We start from the raw sequence: 24,478 nt of genomic DNA on the forward strand, positions 1-24,478 counted from the left end.
AATTGAAACGGCACCACCCAAGCCAAATCTTGACCTAACCCCTTCTCTCTAGCCAGAGGTGTAACTTGACCAGCATGCGCTTTCTATAATACCGGTGTCTTCTTATGAAGCACAAGGGTCTTTGAGCCCCCTCAGGCTCCTGGGCCCAGTGAGACTGCTACCTCTGCACCCCCTATATCTACGCCCCTGGGCAGCTGCAATGCAGTAACGTCATGGTTCCTGCTGAGCTGAGCAGGGGGAGAACACAGGATAGGGGGAAGGTGTGCTCCAATCATCTTGGGGACTGGGATAGGTGAGTATTACTTTTTTATTTTATTAAAACTACAGGGCAGCACTATTGTGGGGGACACTAAGGGGGCAACACTACTGTAAGGGGGGCACTAAGGGGGCCACACTATTGTATAGGTGGCCTTGTAAGGCTGCACGAAGGGCCAACACTATTGTAAGGGGCATTAAAGGGGCAACATTATTGCAAGACGGTCACTAAGGGTATTTTCACACTTGCGGCAGGACGGATCCGACAGGCTGTTCACCCTGTCGGATCCGTCCTTCTGCTACGGCAGTTCGCGATGAGAGGCCGCCGGACTAAAAAGTTGGACATGTAGTACTTTTAGTCCGGCGGCCTTTCGCCGTGCACTGCCGTGCTGCGCCGGAGCTCCGCCCCGTCCCCATTATAGTCAATGGGGACGGAGTGGCGGTCCCGCGAAATAGCGGAAGGACGGATCCGACAGGGTGAACAGCCTGTCGGATCCGTCCTGCCGCAAGTGTGAAAGTACCCTTAAAGGAAGCAAAATTGTGAGGAGGGCACTATTGAGTCAGCCTTACTCTGAGCAGCACTTATAAAGTGTGTGGGGCACAGCAATGTGTTAATAGGGCAATACTTCCAGCATTAACAAGGACAGAACATGCAGGATCAAGTTGCATCAAAGCCTCCCACTGAACTGGTGAGCACATACAGTCATGTGAAAAAATTAGGACACCCTTTGAAAGCATGTGGTTTTTTGTAACATTTTTAATAAATGGTTATTTCATCTCCGTTTCAACAATACAGAGAGATTAAAGTAATCCGACTAAACAAAGAAAACTGAAGAAAAGTCTTTTCAAGATCTTCTGTAAATGTCATTCTACAAAAATGCCTATTCTAACTGAGGAAAAAGATAGGACACCCTTGCCCCTAATAGCGAGTGTTACCTCCTTTGGCTGAAATAACTGCAGTGAGACGGTTCTTGTAGCCATCTACCAGTCTTCGACATCGGTCTGAGGAAATTTTACCCCACTCCTCAATGCAGAACTTTTTCAGCTGTGAGATGTTTGAGGGGTTTCTTGCACGTACAGCCCTTTTCAAGTCACCCCACAGCATCTCAATGGGATTCAAATCTGGACTTTGACTTGGCCATTCCAGGACTCTCCATTTCTTCTTTTTCAGCCAATCTTTGGTTGATTTACTAGTATGTTTTGGGTCATTGTCATGTTGCATGGTCCAGTTCCGCTTCAGCTTTAATTTTCTAACTGATGGTCTCACATGTTCTTCAAGCACCTTCTGATACACAGTAGAATTCATCGTGGATTCTATGATGGTGAGCTGACCAGGTCCTGCTGCAGCAAAGCAGCCCCAAACCATGACACTTCCACCTCCATGCTTCACAGTTGGTATGAGGTTCTTTTCTTGGAATGCTGTGTTTGGTTTACGCCAAACATGTCCTCTGCTGTTGTGTCCAAATAATTCAATTTTGGACTCATCTGTCCAAAGAACATTATTCCAGAAGTCCTGGTCTTTGTCAACTTTATCTCTGGCAAATGTCAGTCTGGCCTCGATGTTTCTCTTGGAAAGCAAAGGTTTCCTCCTTGCACACCTCCCATGCAAGTTAAACTTGTACAGTCTCTTTCTGATTGTAGAGGCATGTACTTCTACATCAACAGTAGCCAGAGCCTGCTGTAGTTCTCGAGATGACACTTTAGGGTTTTTGGAGACCTCTTTTAGCATCTTGCGGTCTGCTCTTGGGGTGAACTTGCTGGGGCGACCAGTCCTGGGCATGTTGGCAGTTGTTTTGAAAGCCCTCCACTTGTAGACTATCTTCCGGACAGTGGAATGGCTGATTTCAAAATCTTTTGAGATGTTTTTAAATCCCTTCCCAGACTCATAGGCTGCTACAATCTTTTTTCTGAAGTCCTCTGACAGCTCTTTTGCTCTCACCATGGTGCTCACTCTCACTTCAACAGTCAGGAGCACACCAAACTAAATGTCTGAGGTTTAAATAGGGCAAGCCTCATTCAACATGCAGAGTAACGATCTACTAATTATGTGCACCTGGTGTGATATACCTGTGTGAGATCTGAGCCAATTTAAGAGGGAATACATGTGAGGGTGTCCTATCTTTTTCCTCAGTTAGAATAGGCATTTTTGTAGAATGACATTTACAGAAGATCTTGAAAAGACTTTTCTTCAGTTTTCTTTGTTTAGTTGGATTACTTTAATCTCTCTGTATTGTTGAAACGGAGATGAAATAACCATTTATTAAAAATGTTACAAAAAACCACATGCTTTCAAAGGGTGTCCTAATTTTTTCACATGACTGTATGAAGTCACAGTCCAGTCCCAGCCAAATAGGTGTCAGCTATCCAGGGAACGGAACTTATGGGAAGGGATGTAACTATGCGCTGCTCCCCATACAGAGACAGCTCCTCACACACAGAGACCCCTCCTCATATTCAGACAGCTCCTCATACACAGGTTGCTGACAGTGATCTCCAAGTCTCTGCTCGTCACGCCACCACCCTCACCTCCCTCACTCACGAGTCGCATCTTCTCCTCCAGTTCCGGCCAGTACTGCCACGGGAGCGGGACCACTCCCTCCTCTGGCTGAGCCTGCGCCTGCATACACTGCTCTGCCTCCGCCCCTCTGAACTTAGCCGCCGGCGCCGCCTGCAGCGCACAAGTATTGTAAACTACCCGGGCCAGGGCTTTACTCATTATCTCCTGGGGGGCCCCGTGGGCCCCCCTGACTTAGGGGCCCGGTCGCAATTGCGACCGCTGCGACCCCTATAGCTACGCCACTGCATTACATTACTTATCCTGTACTGATCCCGAGTTACATCCTGTATTATACTCCAGAGCTGCACTCACTATTCTGTTGGCACAGTCACTGTATACATACATAACATTACTTATCGTGACCGTATATATTATACTCCAGTTACATCCAGAGCTGTATTCCCAATTCTACCACTGCAGATGTGGGTCGTCAGTTCTTGAATGACTTACCCATTTTTTTACGTTCTGTACATCGCACTGTGGGAGATTTTTTTTTCCCCAAACATTTTACTGTATTGTACTTGATGTAAAGGCTACATTCCCCCAATGCAGCAATGAACCAAGAGGGGGCAGCAGTGAGATGTCAGATCTCGTAAGCTAAGAAGGACCCAACAGAACTGTGAATGCAGCTCTGGATGTGACTGTTGTATAGAACGTCGTGAAATCCAAGATCAACGTGATGGTTACTTAATGTTGTAAGTAAAATGATATTTCCCCAGATACAATAGGGATCGGTGTCATTACACGGCAAGGACCTGGCGATTACACTAATCCGACCGCAGAAGCCAGGCGTATCATCGAGGTGCCCGCCCACCTGTAACAGATACTAAACAGCAAACTAACAGTATCTAAAAGGGACACGCAAGATAAAACTCATGCTGTGTTACCCCTAATGCAAGGTTTTAAGGGGCGGGACAAGGCCTGTGTCATGCTCCGCCCCCTCGAATGCTAGTTATAAGACAGTGATGACTCACAGACTAAGCTTTCTGGCCTGTGCATCTTTGCTGCCATTTGTCTTCTGGTCACTCGTGCCTCCTGGACCTCGGGATGAGGTTGTTACGGCACTGGAGAAGCTCACGGAGGCGCTGGCACTGCCGGTCCTGGCTTTAAGGGAATCCTCTAAAAGACACGAAACAGAGTGTGAATTATGGGTGAGCTGTCAGCCAGTACACTGCATGCCACTGACAGGCGACAGATTGGAAGGCCTGCCATAGGGAGTCCGCACTACAGCTAATGCAATGCCCCAACATAGTGGAATTTCTATGCAGGACCCTGGGGGGTGGAGCACCGATTTAATCTCCACTGTATGGTGACTCACCGACAAATGGCAGGAGAACATTCTTCCCGACTCCGATCACAGAATTACTTTTGCTAGAATAAAAATAAAAAATGACATTTGTAATTTGACTTTTCAGACCCTTGCAGGGGTTGTCCGGGCTTGTAGCCATCCTCAGGATAGACCTTCAATGTATGACCAGCCCCCGAGGACCCCCAGCGATCAGTAGAAACCCATCACTGCGGTACCTGATGCAGCGACCTCCGTGCAGGTGTGGCTGTTTCAGGTACTGCAGTAAAGAGGTGATGGCGCATTGCAGTATCGCCATCCATGTCATATAATATCATCTTACTTGGTGCCCTTCTCCAGGGGGCTGTGTTTGGGGTGGATGGCTTGGCTGCTGAACGACTGGCTGCGGATCAGTTTGCTCTTCTTGCTTTCTCTGCTTACTATTGAACACAGACAAACATCAGATTGCAAGCTTTGTGGGTCAAGAGCCTCCTCCATCACTACTCAAACAAGACACATATTCACGACGGACATAAAGCAGCCGGCTCTTCTGTTATGGGATCACAGGGTGGTTTTCATCCCTGCAGTGCCTGGTGGTGATGTCACCGTCTGTGGTGTTGGGGGAGGTTTATCTGATACCGATAATCATCCCTTCCTGCAACTCTGATAAAATCGCCCCTTTTACCCATGACAGCAACGAGGGATATGTGTGCAGACAGTCGATCACACACCTTATATACCCAGCGAGCCAGCTCACCACACCTTATATACCCAGCGAGCCAGCTCAGCACACCTTATATACCCAGCGAGCCAGCTCACCACACCTTATATACCCAGCGAGCCAGCTCACCACACCTTATATACCCAGCGAGCCAGCTCACCACACCTTATATACCCAGCGAGCCACACCTTATATACCCAGCTCACCACACCTTATATACCCAGCTCACCACACCTTATATACCCAGAGAGCCACACCTTATATACCCAGAGAGCCAGCTCACCACACCTTATATACCCACCGGGCCAGCTCAGCACACCTTATATACCCAGCGAGCCAGCTCACCACACCTTATATACCCAGCGAGCCAGCTCACCACACCTTATATACCCAGCGAGCCAGCTCAGCACACCTTATATACCCAGCGAGCCAGCTCACCACACCTTATATACCCAGCGAGCCAGCTCACCACACCTTATATACCCAGCGAGCCAGCTCAGCACACCTTATATACCCAGCGAGCCAGCTCAGCACACCTTATATACCCAGCGAGCCAGCTCACCACACCTTATATACCCAGCGAGCCAGCTCAGCACACCTTATATACCCAGCGAGCCAGCTCACCACACCTTATATACCCAGCGAGCCAGCTCACCACACCTTATATACCCACCGAGCCAACTCACCACACCTTATATACCCACCAAGCCAGCTCACCACACCTTATATACCCAGCTCACCACACCTTATATACCCAGCGAGCCAGCTCAGCACACCTTATATACCCAGCTTAGCACACCTTATATACCCAGCTCAGCACACCTTATATACCCAGCGAGCCAGCTCACCACACCTTATATACCCAGCGAGCCAGCTCAGCACACCTTATATACCCAGCGAGCCAGCTCACCACACCTTATATACCCAGCGAGCCAGCTCAGCACACCTTATATACCCAGCGAGCCAGCTCACCACACCTTATATACCCAGCGAGCCAGCTCAGCACACCTTATATATCCAGCGAGCCAGCTCACCACACCTTATACACCCAGCGAGCCACACCTTATATACCCAGCTCACCACACCTTATATACCCAGCAAGCCACACCTTATATACCCAGCTCACCACACCTTATATACCCAGCTCACCACACCTTATACACCCAGCAAGCCACACCTTATATACCCAGCTCACCACACCTTATATACCCAGCTCACCACACCTTATATACCCAGCTCAGCACACCTTATATACCCAGCTCAGCACACCTTATATACCCAGCTCAGCACACCTTATATACCCAGCTCAGCACACCTTATATACCCAGCGAGCCACACCTTATATACCCAGCGAGCCACACCTTATATACCCACCGGGCCAGCTCACCACACCTTATATACCCAGCTCACCACACCTTATATACCCAGCTCACCACACCTTATATACCCAGCTCACCACACCTTATATACCCAGCTCACCACACCTTATATACCCAGCTCACCACACCTTATATACCCAGCGAGCCACACCTTATATACCCAGCGAGCCACACCTTATATACCCAGCGAGCCAGCGAGCCACACCTTATATACCCACCTTATATACCCTTATATTGGACTCGGCAGTGTACAATCTCACAGACAGCCTCTGGTGTTATCACTTACCTGTTTGAGTGCCTGACGAGCTACCCGAAATCACTGTGGGGAGACTTTTTGGCAACGCTGATCCTGTTTTACTGTCTCTGCCTAAAACAAAGTACAAGTCAACAACATTTGTTAAAGGGGTGTATGACATTAGACTCAGACTTAGGGGTCTACTATTCTTCCTACTAGAAACAGCGCCACTCCTGTGCACAGGTATTGTCTGGTATTGCAGCTTGTCCCCATTTATTAGCAGCGCGGCTCCTCAGAGATTAGATGGTGTTAGTCAGTGGACTGGACGCTGCTTTGGTCCAATATGGGTAGCACACAGGTGATGCAAAGGGACACAAAACCTAAAGTTTCGTTTACCTCCTTTCCAATTGCTCTGCAGTTGGCGTCAATCTATTGCTCCCTGTTATCAGCCATTACTGTAGTAACCTGAATGGGATGCGTGAAGCAAACACCTCCCTGCCCCCATGAACCCACATACATCATGTGAGTGACTGATATCAGCCGCTGCTCTTAGAACACTGCTGTACTACTACAGGCTGTCAAATTTAGGGTTAGCGGCCCTTTAAATAACGGGGCATCTCGTATCGACCTCACTTACGCTTTCTTTCATAACTCTTGTCGTTGCTGGACCGAGCTTCACTCTGCTGCTTCTCTTTTTCAATTTGTTCCTAAAAAAACATAACATTGTAAGTAAAAAAGTTCAAAATTAAGAAATAAGACGATTTAAAGGGGGTTTCCTGAGATTTTTGTACTTTCAGGATAGGTCATCAGTACCTGATCGACGGGGGCCTGACAACCGGGGCCCCCGCTGAACAGCTGTCTGAGAAAGCACCAGCGCTCCGCCTTCTCCCAGCGCCGTACAATTATAGCGGCCATGTTTAATGTCCAGTGGGGCTGAGCTGCTCCTGCGCCACGTGACGTCACATAGGAGAAGGGCGCGGTGCCACTGCCAGCTCAGATGCCCTCTCAAACAGCTGACTGGCAGGGGTCCCGGGAGTCGGACCTCCACCGATCGGATACTGATGACCTATCCAGGGGATAGCTCACCAACATAAAAGTTTTGGAAAATTCCTTTAATGATCAGGAAGAAGAAGGCGCCCCTGCTGCCAGTATGTGCCCGCGGGCAGGACCCAATTTAGAAGGAAGGTGCAAGCAATGCACAACAGCAGAGCATGTGCTGTGCAGATTCTGAAGTAGGATGGAAAGAAACCAGCAGAATTGTGAATGCAGCTCTGGCTGATGACATGTATGGAATCAAGGTAAACTTAAATGGATTTTCCGGGACTAACATATTGGTGACCTATCCGTAGGTTGTCAGACCCCCAGCAGTCGCAGGCTCTGGAGGTAAACCGTGTACAGAGCCGGGACAGTACAGCTCCGTACAGGGTGCAGTCGCCCTTCTTGGTACTGAATGAGGCTGAGCTGCACCTAGGCCACGTGACTGGGCCTTTTCAAACAGCTGATCGATGGGGGTCCCGGGTGTCGGACCCACTGATCAGATACTGATGATGATCTTTACAGCGGATAGGGCATCAGTATGAAAAAGCCGGAAAGCCCCAATGTAACTCAATATTATATTCTTCTTCTTTTTACACCTCCCAAATTTAGTTTTTTACGTCCCAGCATCTCACCATTTCCAGAAGTAAATGTTCCTCCCTCTCCTTCTCCTGATCCAATAAATCCTTTTCAAAGAAACGTTTCTGGAACTATCCAAAAGAAAGCGATGAAAGGGACATCAGTGCTGCACGACGATCGCATCGTATGGATTTACATTGCACTCTAAGGCCAATAGCCCAAAAGTCAGCAGCTTTTAAAATAGTGCAGGATTGTAATAAGGAGCGGCTGATATCAGTCACATATGATGTAATGTCTCTGGAGGTTATATCAGTGCTGGAGCGTTATAAGAGGAGCGAAGGATATCAGTCACATGTGATGTAATGTCTCTGGAGGTTATATCAGCGCTGGAGCGTTATAAGAGGAGCGGCTGATATCAGTCACATATGATGTAATGTCTCTGGAGGTTATATCAGTACTGGAGCGTTATAAGAGGAGCGGCTGATATCAGTCACATATGATGTAATGTCTCTGGAGGTTATATCAGTACTGGAGCGTTATAAGAGGAGCGGCTGATATCAGTCACATATGATGTAATGTCTCTGGAGGTTATATCAGTACTGGAGCGTTATAAGAGGAGCGGCTGATATCAGTCACATATGATGTAATGTCTCTGGAGGTTATATCAGTGCTGGAGCGTTATAAGAGGAGCGGCTGATATCAGTCACATAGGATGTAATGTCTCTGGAGGTTATATCAGTGCTGGAGCGTTATAAGAGGAGCGGCTGATATCAGTCACATATGATGTAATGTCTCTGGAGGTTATATCAGCGCTGGAGCGTTATAAGAGGAGCGGCTGATATCAGTCACATAGGATGTAATGTCTCTGGAGGTTATATCAGTGCTGGAGCGTTATAAGAGGAGCGGCTGATATCAGTCACATAGGATGTAATGTCTCTGGAGGTTATATCAGTGCTGGAGCGTTATAAGAGGAGCGGCTGATATCAGTCACATAGGATGTAATGTCTCTGGAGGTTATATCAGTGCTGGAGCGTTATAAGAGGAGCGGCTGATATCAGTCACATATGATGTAATGTCTCTGGAGGTTATATCAGTGCTGGAGCGTTATAAGAGGAGCGGCTGATATCAGTCACTATAATGTAATGTCTCTGGAGGTTATATCAGTGCTGGAGCGTTATAAGAGGAGTGGCTGATATCAGTCACATATGATGTAATGTCTCTGGAGGTTATATCAGTACTGGAGCGTTATAAGAGGAGCGGCTGATATCAGTCACATAGGATGTAATGTCTCTGGAGGTTATATCAGCACTGGAGCGTTATAAGAGGAGCAGCTGATATCGGTCACATATGATGTAATGTCTCCGGAGGTTATATCAGTGCTGGAGCGTTATAAGAGGAGCGGCTGATATCAGTCACATAGGATGTAATGTCTCTGGAGGTTATATCAGCGCTGGAGCGTTATAAGAGGAGCGGCTGATATCAGTCACATAGGATGTAATGTCTCTGGAGGTTATATCAGTGCTGGAGCGTTATAAGAGGAGCGGCTGATATCAGTCACATATCATGTAATGTCTCTGGAGGTTATATCAGTGCTGGAGCGTTATAAGAGGAGCGGCTGATATCAGTCACATATGATGTAATGTCTCTGGAGGTTATATCAGTGCTGGAGCGTTATAAGAGGAGCGGCTGATATCAGTCACATAGGATGTAATGTCTCTGGAGGTTATATCAGTGCTGGAGCGTTATAAGAGGAGCGGCTGATATCAGTCACATAGGATGTAATGTCTCTGGAGGTTATATCAGCACTGGAGCGTTATAAGAGGAGCGGCTGATATCAGTCACATATGATGTAATGTCTCTGGAGGTTATATCAGTGCTGGAGCGTTATAAGAGGAGCGGCTGATATCAGTCACATATGATGTAATGTCTCTGGAGGTTATATCAGTGCTGGAGCGTTATAAGTGTGCTCTATATGTGACCCTTGCACTACTGATCAGGTGTATTGTGCACAGGTTTATTGATCACACTCTTAGTTCATGTATTTACATCTGTGACCCACCCACATCCCTAGATACAGACCGACCGCTACCCCAATATGGCAGTATAAGTATTATTAGTGTAGATCAGGGGTGCACAACCTTTTTTGGTCTGAGGGCCGCATTGTCACATCGCTGTATTTCAAGGGCCGCAATGTAAAGTGACTGGGGAGGAATGATCGCTATCACAGTCGTTCCTCCTTCACTTAGTTACACTGACTATCAGTAGCACATCCCGGATCACACTGCGGCACCTTTATACCGGCCAGTTACCATGAATCAGCGTCCCTATGAAGACCTGTTCCCTGTAATTGACCTGAATATCTCGCAGTGTCATAAGCGCTTAAAGCAGGGGCGGACTGGGAACTTGAAGTGGCCCTGGAAAAATACTAAAAGTGGCCCCATGTTGTAGTCGGGTACAAATTGATGGAAGTCAGGGCCAGCGATACCATATTGTGGCACATTATCCTACCCCAGCAGAGCCAAATACCACAGTCCATCACAGGATACTGCCCCCATGAGCACAAAATACATCCCCTAAAACTTTCACTGGCTAGCCGTGAGGAGGGCCCAGGTGGCCCCTGGGCATCGGCCTACCGGGAAATTTCCTTGTGAGGTCTATGGCCAATCTGTCCCTGGCTTAAAGGGATTTCCCAGTAAAAATTTATGTTTAACAAGTTCTTGCAGCATGGCCCCTGAAACCAAAGAGTTATACTTAGGCCTCATGCACACGGCCGAGAGCGGTCCGTGGTAAGCCGGCCGGGATTCCTGTTGAGAGCAGGAGCGCACGGCGTCATTGGTTGCTATGACGCCGTGCGCTTCATGCCGCCGCTGCACTACAGTAATATTTGTATGTACAAAACATCTTACATTTTTTTTTTTTTCTAATTATAGTTCCTTATTCTTTAAATATGCAAACTGACACCAAAATAAATTACTTTAATAATTAGTTACCTATTTTGTGCCGGTCGTTTTGTTATATAACATGTATAGCTTCACATGAATGGGGAGAGAATAGCAACGGTTTTGGTTGGTGTGGGTGATTTTTCTTTTATGCATTTTATTATTTTTTAATCTTTTTTAACTTAATTTTTTATATATTTCTGTTACAAATAATATCCCCCAAGAGATCATAAAAAGACCTTTGGGGGGACACTGACACTTTTTGTAAATGTTTCACTCTTTCCTTTTTATGTATTACTTTCATTTGTTTATATTTTATTTTATTTAATTTTTTCTTTATTTAAACATATCGACTCAACAATCATATATTTCAGTATCCACAGGAAATAGTTACATTTTCATTTTATCCAAAACCAACTGGTTTTTCTATACATACAAATTTATTTTTAATCCCCTTTTACCCACCCACCACCCTTATGGGGGGGGGGGGGGGGAGAGGCGGGACGTAATAATATTGTATTGTATTCTTTTTTTATAATTGGTTTATTACTTATTATTTGAATATATTTTTGCCACATAATATCTCCCCCAAGAGGTAAAAAAAAAAAGACCGTTGGGGGACAATGAACACTCTACTATTTTGCACTTTTTTTATTTATTTTTTTTATTTGTATTTTATAATTTTTTTTATTTTCAATTTTCAGTTTTTTATTTTAATATATTTTTGCTACATAATGTGTCCCCAATGGGATCATAAAAAGACTGTTAAAGGGCAGTGAACACTTTTATTTAGCAATTTTTCCTTCTATTTTTCTTTTATTTGCATTTTATTTATTTTTTATAATTTATAATTTTCAATTTTTTTTGCCACATCATATTTTATTTCTTTTTTCTTTTATTTGTGATTTATTATTTTATTTTATTATTTTTTTACTTATTTTTTTTCCACATAATTTGTCACTGAAAGACCTTTGGAGACACAGACTATTTTTTGCACTATTTCAACCAGCCTGTGGTGGGGGCTTTGTACACAGGCAGAGCCGATCAGGGGTCTCCTTACCCTCCAGCTCTGCGCTCCTCTGCCCCCAAGCGGGGTCCACACTGCACAGCGCTCACCTATCTGAGGAGAAGGCAGAATCTTATGCCTTCTCCTCGAGTCTCATGCGGTCACAGCCGGGCAATCGTCCTGCTCCTGCTACAGTGCCGTAAAACTTGGCTCGGGGGGCCGCAGGTTGTGCACCCCTAGTGTAGATGGTTATGTCGCCCCCTGCACCTCCCAATCTAACAACTGTGTAACAGTCAGTATTGTATGGGGATGACAAGGTGATGGTGGTAGGTGCACCACAAGTACTTACTGCATCCATGGACATCTCCATCCGATCCAGTTCCAGCACAGTCTGCAAACAAATAAGAAGAAGATCACCCATATAACAGCTGCTGCAGCACATCCTTCTCCATAGGGGGCAGACACAAGAGGTATAGCCTGACCACTATCAAGGTCTCGTCTTGCTGTCTGTGAATATACACACTGATACACTGTTACGTGTCCTGCACCTCTGGTTGGGATGAGCTTTCAGCCAATCAATTGATTTGTCTATTCACTGACAGCACACAGAGATCTTGAAAGTTGCTAAACTATAAAGACTATAAGACTGGAGGAGCCCGCTAAGTATTATGTGGCGCGTCCTGTGCTGGAAGGCGACACCCGCTCGTCACTCACCCTCTTAACCACCGCCAGCACGTCCTTGTCCTTCTCCTGGCACAGCAGTTTCCGGACGCACAGTTCCAGCTGCTGCAGCAAATGTTTGTCCGCCGGCAGCTTCAGCGTCGACTTCAGCTTTGGCAACATGTAACTAACCTTCATCCTGCGGAAGAGAATACGGATGTTCAGCTAAACCTGGGATGCCACGTGTGAGCACAGCGCAAGTCCAGCCGATCCAGATGTGCCGAGTCGGACCACAGGCATGAGGGCAACATGTCCGATCCACCCGAACATTAGCGGTCAGGAACTATAATCACTGCTGCGCTGTCTCCAGTGTTCACACCGCTAAGCCGGCTCTCCTGTAGACAGACCAGGGTCAGGCAGAGCGCTCCTGAATGGCTCTGCCCAATCATAGAGATCCTAACATTAACCCTTTCCCTGCTACAGACCACTAGGGATCCTTTCATTAGCCCTTTCACTGCCCTAGAACACCAGGATCTCTACATTAACCCAAGTAACTGCCCTAGAGACCACCTGGGATCCTTCAATTTATCTTTTCACTGCCCTAGACCTCCAGGGACAATTACATTAACCCTTTACCTGCCCCCAGACCACTAGGAATATTTACAATAGAGCGAAATTGTGGTTTCAAGTTCGGCGTACAAGGTTCGGGTTATCTAAGAACCCCATTGTGGATTCCGCTACCATAAGTTACGGTCCGTGGTAGCGGAATCCCTAACGGAATTCTTAGATAACCCGAACCTTGTACGCCGAACTTGAAACCACAAGTTAGCTCAACACTGTACTAGGGTTGTTGAGATACAAAAATGTTGATTTGACTTCGATACCATAAAAAAGTATTGTGATACTCGATACCATGCGAAGAAAATAAAACGCCAAAAAAGACGCGTGCATACCCCCTTTAGGTGCAGACCTATTCATTTCAATGGGGCCGCAAAAGATGCTCATAGCACACCACCGTGCCCCGCAAGGAAGATAGAGCATGTCCTAATCTTGTCCACAGCCACGGACAAGAATAGGCATTTCTATCACATGGCTGGTGTCCGTGTTTTGCGGATCCGCAATTTGTGGACCTGTGAATGGGTTAAGGGATTTTAATATTGATGACCTATTGAAGATAGGTCATCAATATTAAAATCATGGAAAACTCCTTTAACCCTTCCCTACCCTAGACCACAAGGGGCAGTGGAATATCCCCTTTTCCCCCTAGACCAGCAGGGCTCTTTACATTAACCCCTTCCACTGCCCTCCACCTTCAGGGTTTATAACATTAACCCCTTCACTTCCCCTGATCCCCAGGAATATGGACATTAACCTCTTTAGTGCTTCTTTAGTCCAGCAGGTATACTGGTATTAACCCTTTCACTGCCCCCAGATCACCAGGGACGCTGACACTAACACTTTTACTTCCAGTGATGCTGAAATGAACCTCATTTACTATCTTAGACCACCAGAGATACAAACATTAACCCCTTCTTACTACCCTGGAACATCAGGGATGCAGAGAATAAACTTGACTGCTCTAGACCTGGATGCTTTTTACTGCTATTTCCCTGGAATCGATGTATATCGGCTGCTCTGCACCTAATTACAAGGGTGCTGCATGTTAACACTTATTTGTGGCTCTGTGCTGCCGACTTAGACGGAGCATTGCCCAGGTCCCAAACTGCCAGACTAAGGGTCCATTCACACGTCCGTTGTTTCTTTCCTGATCTGTTCCGTTTTTTGCGGAACAGATCTGGACCAGTTCTGTACCCATTCATTTTCAATGGGTCCTGAAAAAAAAAAAATCGGACAGCTCAATGTCTGATTTTTTTTCAGGACCCATTGAAAATGAATGGGTACAGATCTGGTCCAGATCTGTTCCGCAAAAAACTGAACAGATCAGGAAAGAAACAACGGACGTGTGAATGGACCCTAACAAGCTACAAAGGATTCCCCAACACCCTAACACCGGATGCACACATCGGGACACTTCTTACCATCCAGAACCCCAGGCACGCCGCTATCATGTTTCCAGGGCACGCAGGTGACCGGTGTCCCTAAAAGAGGGCACAGAGCCCATCTTACCTGACATTGGCCACCGGGTCACTCGTCAGTTCCAGGACAGAGAGGTAAAAGTATTTACAGAAGAAAGACTTCGAGAAGAACTCCATGATGTATTCGCACGTGTCCAGGAACCGCTGTCTGTTCCAGTAGCTCTTTCCTTGGCCCAGCTCTGGAACATAACATGTGAGATCTTACAAGCGGCGGGGGAAACATGATGAGGTCAATACTGAACATAGCTGGGGGCTTACGTTCCACCATCTTCTGAATGATTTCGTGCCTCTGTTCCTGCTTGCGGTTATAGCGCAAAAATATGCACAGGGTTCGACTCGCCGCCTTCTGGACCGGCAAAACATTCTAGGAGGGAAAGACGAGACTATGGTTATCGGATGCTGGTCCTACATGCCACTATCACGGCTGCACACGACGGCCTCCATATTAACCAGCCGGACAGTAAAGAGCCGCCACGTCTTCTTTCAAGGCTGTAGCGCTGTAAAGACAGGTACTGTACAGAGGCAGCAAAATAGACCATCACCCTGGGCACTACACGGCTGTCTCCCCCTAGCGATAGAAGATCATTGGCAGAGGGCAAGTAAGAGTCATAGGACTCACATTATTTAGGATGATGGCAAACATTCGGTGCAGGAAGCGGTAATAAATCTGGTCGCTGGAAATAATGTGCGGCAGGCAGGAGAACTTCTGCAGGATTTTTTCGTGGCTTCTCCATTTCAGTGAGTTGGCGACCCTCTGCTCCGCTGAGGTCAGAGCTGGGACCAGGTCGGGGACAATCATAAGCTGCAATGTAAAGTAACAGCTCATGAGTCCAGGCAGAACAGGATGCACCAACCGGAACTCCCCACAAGAGGGAGCTACAGGCAAAACCTAGAATTTTTCGGCTGGAGCCACTCTGATCTTCATGACCGAAATCGCACAGTGCAGCCATTGAACTGAATAGGGTCGCAGCGTGGCTCGGAATTTGCTGCGACCACAGAAATGCACAAAAAAGAAAAAAAAACAACCCCATTCAGTTCAACGGCTAAATCCATACACAGCGATCTTTGCTTATGAGACGAATGTCTGGGCCCAGATGGCGGTGTAGCCTCAGCCTAACTCCAGCCAATCGACAGAGGGGTAAGTATTTGGAGGGGACAGAGGGGTAGTAATACGTCACATGATGCGGACCTTGTTGTCCAGCCCTGAGTTGTCGCCGCCGCTCGTCATGAGCTCCAGTGTTTCCGGGAGGTGATCTAACAAAGCATCCACCACCTGAAACCAAAGGAGATAATTAATGACCAATTATCAGGCATTATACCTGGGCTAAGCAGTGGGGCAAAAGTCAATTCTGCCCCTGCTGCACTACCTGCCTGAGCGTGGCCATGTCAGTGTTGTCATAGGGACATGATTTGGATTCAAGCTTTTGTCACTTGGTACGTTGGTGCCCATGGAGAGTAGACATTTGTGGAAAAAGCTCTCCATGACAAGGCTGAACTGACAAAGCTCATGGCAGGAAGTGTTATCATGGGGACACCGGAGCAGTAGTCACCTCTAGCGAGTCATCTTGTAGTAAGGCGATCAGTTCCTTGTGTATCAAATATACGTTAGATCCCAAGAGCTTACAGACCTGCAAAATAAGACACAGAATCACCAATGAGATGTCATGCGTCCCCCAGTGGTCCGGAAAGTCTGCTAATTCAAAATGAGCTCCAGGCAGGAATAGCAGGAGGGTGGGCCGTCACCAGCAGCAGGCCTGGGGGACATCGTCAGTTCAACGTGTCCGGATTTACAATCGCAGTGGTCATGTGCGTGATGAGCAAAAGTTGCATTCGGATATGTTCATGAGCTCCTGCCATCATATTCACACAAGCCACACGTAGAATAAAAATAAGACCCTTCAACAGCTACCGGCCTGCTTGTTGATGGTTTCCAGGCTGATATATGCAGGTATCCCATACTTACTTCACAGAAGCCAAGAGCTATGGTGTATCTGACGGGCACATCAGGGTCATGACACAGGCAGAAGAACGTGGCATAAAGGTCTATGTGGAAGTTTTTTGCTCCCACAAACACAACCATCGCCTGAAATAGGAGAATAATGCAATGATACAATATTATATTGGGGATGGATAGATAGATAGATAGATAGATAGATAGATAGATAGAGATATTAGATAGATAGAGATATTAGATAGATATATAGATATTAGATAGATAGATAGATAGATATAGATATTAGAAAGATAGATATGAGATAGATAGATAGAATATAGATAATGTAGATAGATAGACAGATAGATAGATATAGACAGATACTGACGGGGAAGTTGTAGGCGCAGTTCTTCCTCACGGTGGAGTACTTCTTCTCCAGCTCCAGGTTCTCCATCTGGTGGTCGTTGTGCCCGTTCTCTTGGTGCAGTCCTAATCGGCAGAGCTTCTTGTAGAACTCCAGGAACCACATGTGCTGCTCCTGGGTGAAGAGGCCTAGAAGATCCCAACGGCTCAGAATCCAGGGGCCAGAAGAGCTTCCACGTGGCAGTAGCACAACCTTCCTAGACTTCTTCAGCACAAATACGTCTAGATATGCAATAATATGCCATGCAGGACTTTACGAGAGAAGGGTGCCAATCCCTGAAGGGGCTGCTCTGACCTCTGCTTCTCGAAACCTTGGCGACAATCAATATGGCTGCCAGAACAGCGCTGACAGGGGTCGCCACCCAGCCCTGGAGAGCATAGTCTCACATAACTAAGCCTTCTCTCAGAGGAGGATTCTAGGGAAAGTGGCGTTCATCTGATCAGGAGACTCTACAACCCCTTTTCTGAATATTTTGGACAAATGCTCACCTAGCAATTCCCGGGTACAATCCTCACAGAGTAACAACCTATAATGAGGATTATATCGAGGTCTTCCCTCGCAGACTGACATTCCACTGTACTGAGCGACTGTTAGTTAAGCAATTTTCTGATCTACGGCAGACGGGAGTCATCACACAATAACGCTCCGCTGCACAAGCAATCCATACACAAAGGGAACCGCAGCAAAACACTAATTATGAAAGGTAAAGTCAGGTAGCGCTGCACCGATATGGGGGTGATTCATGCATAATAAGCTCGGGGGGACTGAGGGCAAAGCAAGTGACTAATATACAAGGGAATAAAAGCAGATCTGGTGGGGAGCTGTCTGAGCTATCATTACAGTCATCTACCCGGCAATCTGCGGCTCTCAGGGCATGCTAGGAGTAGTAGTTCCCGATGCTGCGACTGTATATGTAGTTCCGTTATGGACACCTATCTATAGGGAGAAGCAGCAGAAAACACCTGCTCCTTTAACTATCCCTTTAAGACCCACCTTGTAACCCGTGGCAGAGTTTTCCGAGGTGCAAGGACAGAGAGGTGAGGACGGACTCATCGGCTTTAAAAGACTTCTCGCAAAAGGACTTGACCATCGGGAGGACAATCTGATTTCTGTCATCTGCAATGACACAATGGAGGAGTGTAGATTGTAACGTTATCATAATATACCGCGTTATTACATTCTTATTTTGTATTTTTAGATTATAAAATTATATTACATTATATTATCATAGTCCATTGTGTTGTATTTTTCACATTATTTTATATTGCACCATTATATTTAGCGATGAGCGAATTTCATTTTTGTGGTAAAAGGTGAATTGCGTCATGGATTCTGTTACCACGGACCATAACGCAATTCTACGACGGAATGCCTCTTATTCATTCCGTCATAATAGAAGTCTATGGGCTGCAAAACGGATCCGTCCTGTTTCCGCTATGTATTCCGTCATGGTCCGTGATAACGGAGTCCATAACGCTATTCACTAAATACCACAACACGAAACAAAAGTAAATTTTAAAATATGAAGTTTGGTCATCCCTAGTAACGATATAATATCTTGCATCATTACATTTCATCATATTGTGTTGTATTATTATATTATACTGTGTTATTACATTGTATCGTATTAGTATGTTTTACATTACATTATGTTATATGGATAGATAGACAGAAAGATAGTTATTAGATAGATAGATATGAGATAGATAGATAGATAGATAGATAGATAGGAGATAGATAGATAGATAGATAGATACAGATAGATAGATAGATAGATAGATATGAGATAGATAGATGATAGATAATAGATAGATGATAGATAGATAGATAGATAGATAGATAGATAATAGATAGATAGATATGAGATAGATAGATAGATAGATAGATAATAGATAGATAGATAGATAGATAGATAGATAGATAGATAGATAGATAGATAGATAGATAGGAGATAGATAGATAGATAGATAGATAGATAGATAGATAGATAGATAGATAGATAATAGATAATAGATAGATAGATAGATAGATAGATAGATAATAGATAGATAGATAGATATGAGATAGATATGAGATAGATAGATAGATAGATAGATAGATGATAGATAGATAGATAATAGATAGATAGATATGAGATAGATAGATAGATAATAGATAGATAGATAGATAGATAGATTGATAGATAATAGATAGATAGATATGAGATAGATAGATAGATAATAGATAGATAGATAGATAGATAGATAGATAGATAGATATTAGAGATAGATAGATAGATAGATAGATAGATAATAGATAGATAGATAGATAGATAGATAGATAGATAGATAGATAGATAGATAATAGATAGATAGATAGGAGATAGATAGATAGATAGATAGATAGATAATAGATAGATAGATATGAGATAGATAGATAGATAATAGATAGATGATAGATAGATAGATAGATAGATAGATAGATAGATAGATAGATAGATAGATAGATAATAGATAGATAGATAGATATGAGATAGATAGATAGATAGATAGATAGATAATAGATAATAGATAGATAGATAGATAGATAGATAGATAATAGATAGATAGATAGATAGATAGATAGATAGATAGATAGATAGATAATAGATAGATAGATAGATAGATAGATAGATAGATAGATAGTAATGTAAGCGGCACAGTGATCAAGAAAGTTTCGGTGTGCCAGCGGCTGTGGAGGCGATCCAACATCTAATAAAAATAAAATAAAAAATTCCACGGCACTCCCACAGGTGTGATTCAAAAGTAGTGTTCTTTAATCACCGAAGCAATGTTTCGGTCCTTTTACTGGGACTTTTCTGCTTGAGAAAAGTCCCATAAAGGCCTCCTGCACACGACCGCAAAACACAAAAGCCGCCCGCGTGCCTTCTGCTATTTCCGGAAGGGAACAGGCGGCCCATTGTAGAAATGCCTATTCTTGTCTGCAAAACGGACAAGAATAGGACATGTTATATTTTTTTGGCGGGGGCCACGGAACGGAGCAACGGATGCGGACAGCACACGGAGTGCTGTCCGCATCTTTTGCGGCCCCATTGAAGTGAATGAGTCCGCACCCGAGCCGCAAATACTGGCTCCGATGTGGACCAGAACAACGGTCGTGTGCATGAGGCCTAAGAGGACTGAAACGTCACTTTGGTGATTAAAGAACACTACTTTTGAATCACACCTGTGGGAGCGCCGTGGAATTTATTATTTTATTATAGATAGATATGAGATAGAAGAGGAGTCCTGATAGAGGAGGGTCCCATCTCTAAGAGGTCCCCTTGTCATGGTAGATGAGCACCTATGATTTTGATATATTTGCTAAGTACCTCATAATCCTTTATATGGCGCTTTAGCATAATTTATAATGTAAAATCCGTATATTCAATGTTTGCAGAGTGCTGTTACGTTGTGTTATTATATCATTACATTGTATCATTGTATTATTACACATTATATTGTGTTACATTATTACGTTGTATCTTTACATTGTGTTCTGTTATTATGCTGTACAATTACACTATTATATTAGTATATCATACATATTGTATTATTATATATGACACTGTTATTTTAGATTATTATATTGCATTATTATATTGTATTGCTGCGCTCAGTGTATGAATAGTTGGCAGTCAGAGGTGGTGGTGCTGATGCAGCAGCCTCCGGGGGTCCTGCACTTTAGATGATTATTGACCTTCTTCTCTTGAATGCCAGTGACGTAAATTTCCATCATTCGCAAAAGGAGGAATTGATTTTTCCCAGCGGCTGCAGAGCATATTCATCGGATTGTGTGAGCGTCTGCGTCGTCCCTACGTGGGTAAGCTCTTAGGCCTCTTTCATACGAGCGTGGTGGATTGGCTCCGCATGCGTTCATTAAAACTCGCACCATTTTGCAAGCGAGTTCAGTCAGTTTGGTCTGCGATTGCGTTCAGTTTTTTCCGCGCGGGTGCAATGCATTTTGGTGCGTTTTTCAAGCGCGTGATAAAAAAACGGAAGGTTTACAAACAACATCTCTTAGCAACCATCAGTGAAAAACGCATGGCATCCGCACTTGCTTCCGGATGCAATGCGTTTTTCACTGAAGCCTCATTCACTTCTATGGGGCCAGGGCTGCGTGAAAAACGCAGAATATAGAACATGCTGCGATTTTCACATAACGCAGAACTGATGCGTGAAAAACAGCGCTCATGTACACAGACCCATTGAAATGAATGGGTCAGGATTCAGTGCGGGTGCGGAAAACTCGCTTGTGTGAAAGGGGCCTTAGTGTCTGCGCTCACGTATCTGGCGCTCTCTCTAAACGATGCCGGAGATTTCATTACAGAGATCTTAAGTGGGTTTTTCTTTAATTGCAAAAGCAGCAGTTACTGAGTATTCACACGTCAATGTCCAGACTCATGGATTTCAGCCAAGGACGCGGGCGCTGCCCACCATGTAACCTGACTGCCGATGATCCTCTATTGTACTGATCCTTAGTAATCTTAGTATTTATACTCCAATCACCTCCAGAGCTGCCTCCCTGTCATTTGCTGACTTCCAATCTTACTGGAGAACCTTTGCTTTTTTTACTGCCAGAACGGTGTGGGATAGCTTTAAGGGGGATCCAATGCCGGCAAAGAGGAGGTCATTTTTTTGAACGTACCGTGATCGAACATAGATAGCAAATTCACCAAGGTCTCGAAGGCTGCGAGTCGCACGCTGCTCCCCTCATCTCTGGCCAGTTCAATCAGCTCCGGGAGAATGGCGGCTTTTGTTAATTCTGTCCTACAACAAAGAACAACCTCTAATTAATAACCAGAGAGGTCTTGGTGCGGTCAATGTATGAGTCCTCCCTCAAAGGATGCCAGCCTTGTACCAAGCTGCGGCTCTATGTGATAAAAATTCACTTATCAGCAGGAATATCCCTATTAAGGCTGGCATACTGCCTGGTAGGGCGGATCCTGCTGATAAAAATGATACCTGTCTTGTAAAAATCGGTTTTGGCATTCCCAAGAAACAAAGAGTTCTATTCTTTTTGCACATGAGGGCTGCAGAGCACGGAGGGGTGGAGCCTGGCTCCTCAGCTTTCTTGTGTCGACCACGCCCATTGGTGCACTGAAGTCCTCATTTGCTTAAGTACAAAAGTCTTTTTCTCTCCGGAACACCACAACCGATTTTCACAAGACAGGTATCATTTGAATTAGAAGGATGAACCCTACCGATCAGTATACTTGGTTTAATAGTACTGATCCTGCTGACTGGTGCCTTTAAAGTGATGGTCCCATCATATCCACAGGATATGCCATAAACGTTTGACAGGTGAGAGTCCCACCTAATGACCCAAACCTTCAAAACAGCTATCCTCTCATCATGCATCCAGGCTGCGATTCACTGCAGAGGCAGCTGGGATTATGGCCAATCTTACAGAGCTGTTTCCTCAATCTCAGCCCCCTCTGTAATCCTTCGCAGCCCTGATGCGGGGTGCAGATGCCCTCTGGATAAGGTTGGCGGACCTCCATTCTTGACATTTTAATTTGCAGTACATCAACACTGGCTTTAAAGGTGTTCTCCGGGATTTTTACTATTGATGACCTATCCTCAGGATAGGTCATCAATATTAGATCGGCGGGGGTCCCCGCTAATCAGCTGTACGGGGAGACGGCGCGTGCAGTGCACATGTGCCGTCTCCCATCTCTCTTCCTGTCCTCTGCTGCTGTTTCATAGACATAGAAGCAGCAAGAAGAGAGAAGGGAGACGCCACGTGCGCACCATCTCCTTATACTGCTGATCTGATATTGAGGACCTATCCTGAGGATAGGTCATCCATATTAAAAAGCCTGGAGAACCACTTTAAGGGGTCGTCTCATTTGAGACATTGGTGACATATCGCTAGGATATGCCACTAATTTCAGATAAGTGGAGGTCCCACCTCTGGGACCTTCACCTATCTCTAGAAGTGGACCCCCGAAGTAAGCAAAGAGCAGCCGCCCTCTATTAATTACTATGGGAAGTCTGAAATAGCAGAGTGCTGGCGCCCTTCTTCACTTTCAGGGGCCCGTTTTAGAGATGGGGGAGGTTCTCAGAGGTGGGACCCGCACCCATCTAAAAACCTTGGATGATGTATCTTAGTGATATGCCATCAAAGTCCCAGAGGACAGAACCTCTTTAAGGTCTATGTGTTGTTATGGCGACGGCTCCATGTAGCGGCATTTATCTTCATGCATTTCTTTTTATACTATTATTAGTATTATTATTATTATTATTATTCTTTTGTGTCATTGTTTCTTTATTATCACAATGTTGTCCATTTTATATCTCTGTAACTTGTATGCTTTTATGTATAATTCCCAGACTCTCATGTCATGTCAGTGTCAGTTTATCATCCTGAACTGATGAAGACGTTGTTCCGATGCCAAAACGCGTCGTTCAGATCGGTTTTAAAAGAAAACCGCCCCTTAGCGCCGGCTGCCCACTGCAAACTGTCCTCTAGTTACACTATGAGCCCCTATGTCTGGGCGCTTGGTAGGGGCTGCACTCCGAGGTGAAATACCCCCAAAGGTTTTACGCTCCACCTTGCATGGAGCTATTGGAGGGGCTGAAACAGGAGGCAAACCGTCCCCCCTTCCCCCATACGAATCCGAAAAAAATGGCTGCTCTATAGGACTGGGAGGCATAAGGAACCGTCGCTTCTAGGGGAGAGTATTTCTGTACATGCAGCACTCGGTGGAGCCCGTATGGCAGCACATGGAGGTGGTAAAGCTCCTTGCCCAAGGCTCTGTATAAATGGCGCACATCACATAAGCTGCAGGTGCCGAGCTACGCGGTGAGTCATCGGCTGCATCTCGCACTAATAGACGCCTCGTCTTCCTGTCCTTTGTTCCTTCCCCTTGTGTCATTTCTGGGCAAGAAGCTTCCTTCTCAATATCTGCAAAGTAAAATTCAGGGCCCACTCAGAGGGGGCTGCAGGAACGTGATGACGCCCTCACAGAGGGGAAAAAACGCCAACACTTCTCCATGAACCCGCACCAAGGACCAAAGCGTTGCATGGGAGGGTGGAATTTGCAATGTAATAGAAGTGAACAACGAGCGGCGTGCCGCCTGTCATACACTACTTCTGGGGGAGGGGGTCATAGACCCCTGATGCTACAGATGCAGGAGGCACACTGACTTTTCCTAATAATCACACAAGGTTCAGCGATGTGGGGGCCCAGTACAATATAGGGCCCACACCCCTCAGCATATGTGTGGGAGCGATCCCCTGCACACTCCTAGATGTCCTCTGCTTATAGCGACGTCCTCCCTTTTTAGATGCTCTGCATTACTGCTGCTTTCTGGAAATGTCCTAATTGAAAGAATCTAATACTTTGGAAAG

At 45.5% G+C, this 24,478-nt stretch overlaps 1 protein-coding gene across 1 annotated transcript in view; it reads right to left on the reverse strand.

The window, feature by feature from the left end:
• The window catches only part of PPP4R4 (protein phosphatase 4 regulatory subunit 4), a 74,431-nt gene that overhangs the window by 2,376 nt on the left and 47,577 nt on the right, over positions 1–24,478 (reverse strand). The window contains exons 8-24 of the mRNA XM_040412303.1: positions 21,770–21,891; positions 18,098–18,220; positions 17,069–17,232; positions 16,711–16,830; positions 16,298–16,375; positions 15,937–16,020; positions 15,367–15,549; positions 15,006–15,111; positions 14,779–14,926; positions 12,706–12,850; positions 12,341–12,382; positions 8,103–8,177; positions 7,070–7,139; positions 6,484–6,564; positions 4,441–4,537; positions 4,131–4,183; positions 3,787–3,931 (exon numbers count right to left, since the gene is read on the reverse strand). Of these exons, the coding sequence (XP_040268237.1) occupies positions 3,787–3,931; positions 4,131–4,183; positions 4,441–4,537; positions 6,484–6,564; positions 7,070–7,139; positions 8,103–8,177; positions 12,341–12,382; positions 12,706–12,850; positions 14,779–14,926; positions 15,006–15,111; positions 15,367–15,549; positions 15,937–16,020; positions 16,298–16,375; positions 16,711–16,830; positions 17,069–17,232; positions 18,098–18,220; positions 21,770–21,891 (1,836 nt within the window). The remainder of the gene's footprint in view (positions 1–3,786; positions 3,932–4,130; positions 4,184–4,440; positions 4,538–6,483; positions 6,565–7,069; positions 7,140–8,102; positions 8,178–12,340; positions 12,383–12,705; positions 12,851–14,778; positions 14,927–15,005; positions 15,112–15,366; positions 15,550–15,936; positions 16,021–16,297; positions 16,376–16,710; positions 16,831–17,068; positions 17,233–18,097; positions 18,221–21,769; positions 21,892–24,478) is intronic.

This window comes from Bufo bufo, chromosome 11, assembly GCF_905171765.1.
Source record: "Bufo bufo chromosome 11, aBufBuf1.1, whole genome shotgun sequence".
In the NCBI taxonomy this organism is placed as follows: Eukaryota; Metazoa; Chordata; class Amphibia; order Anura; family Bufonidae; genus Bufo; species Bufo bufo.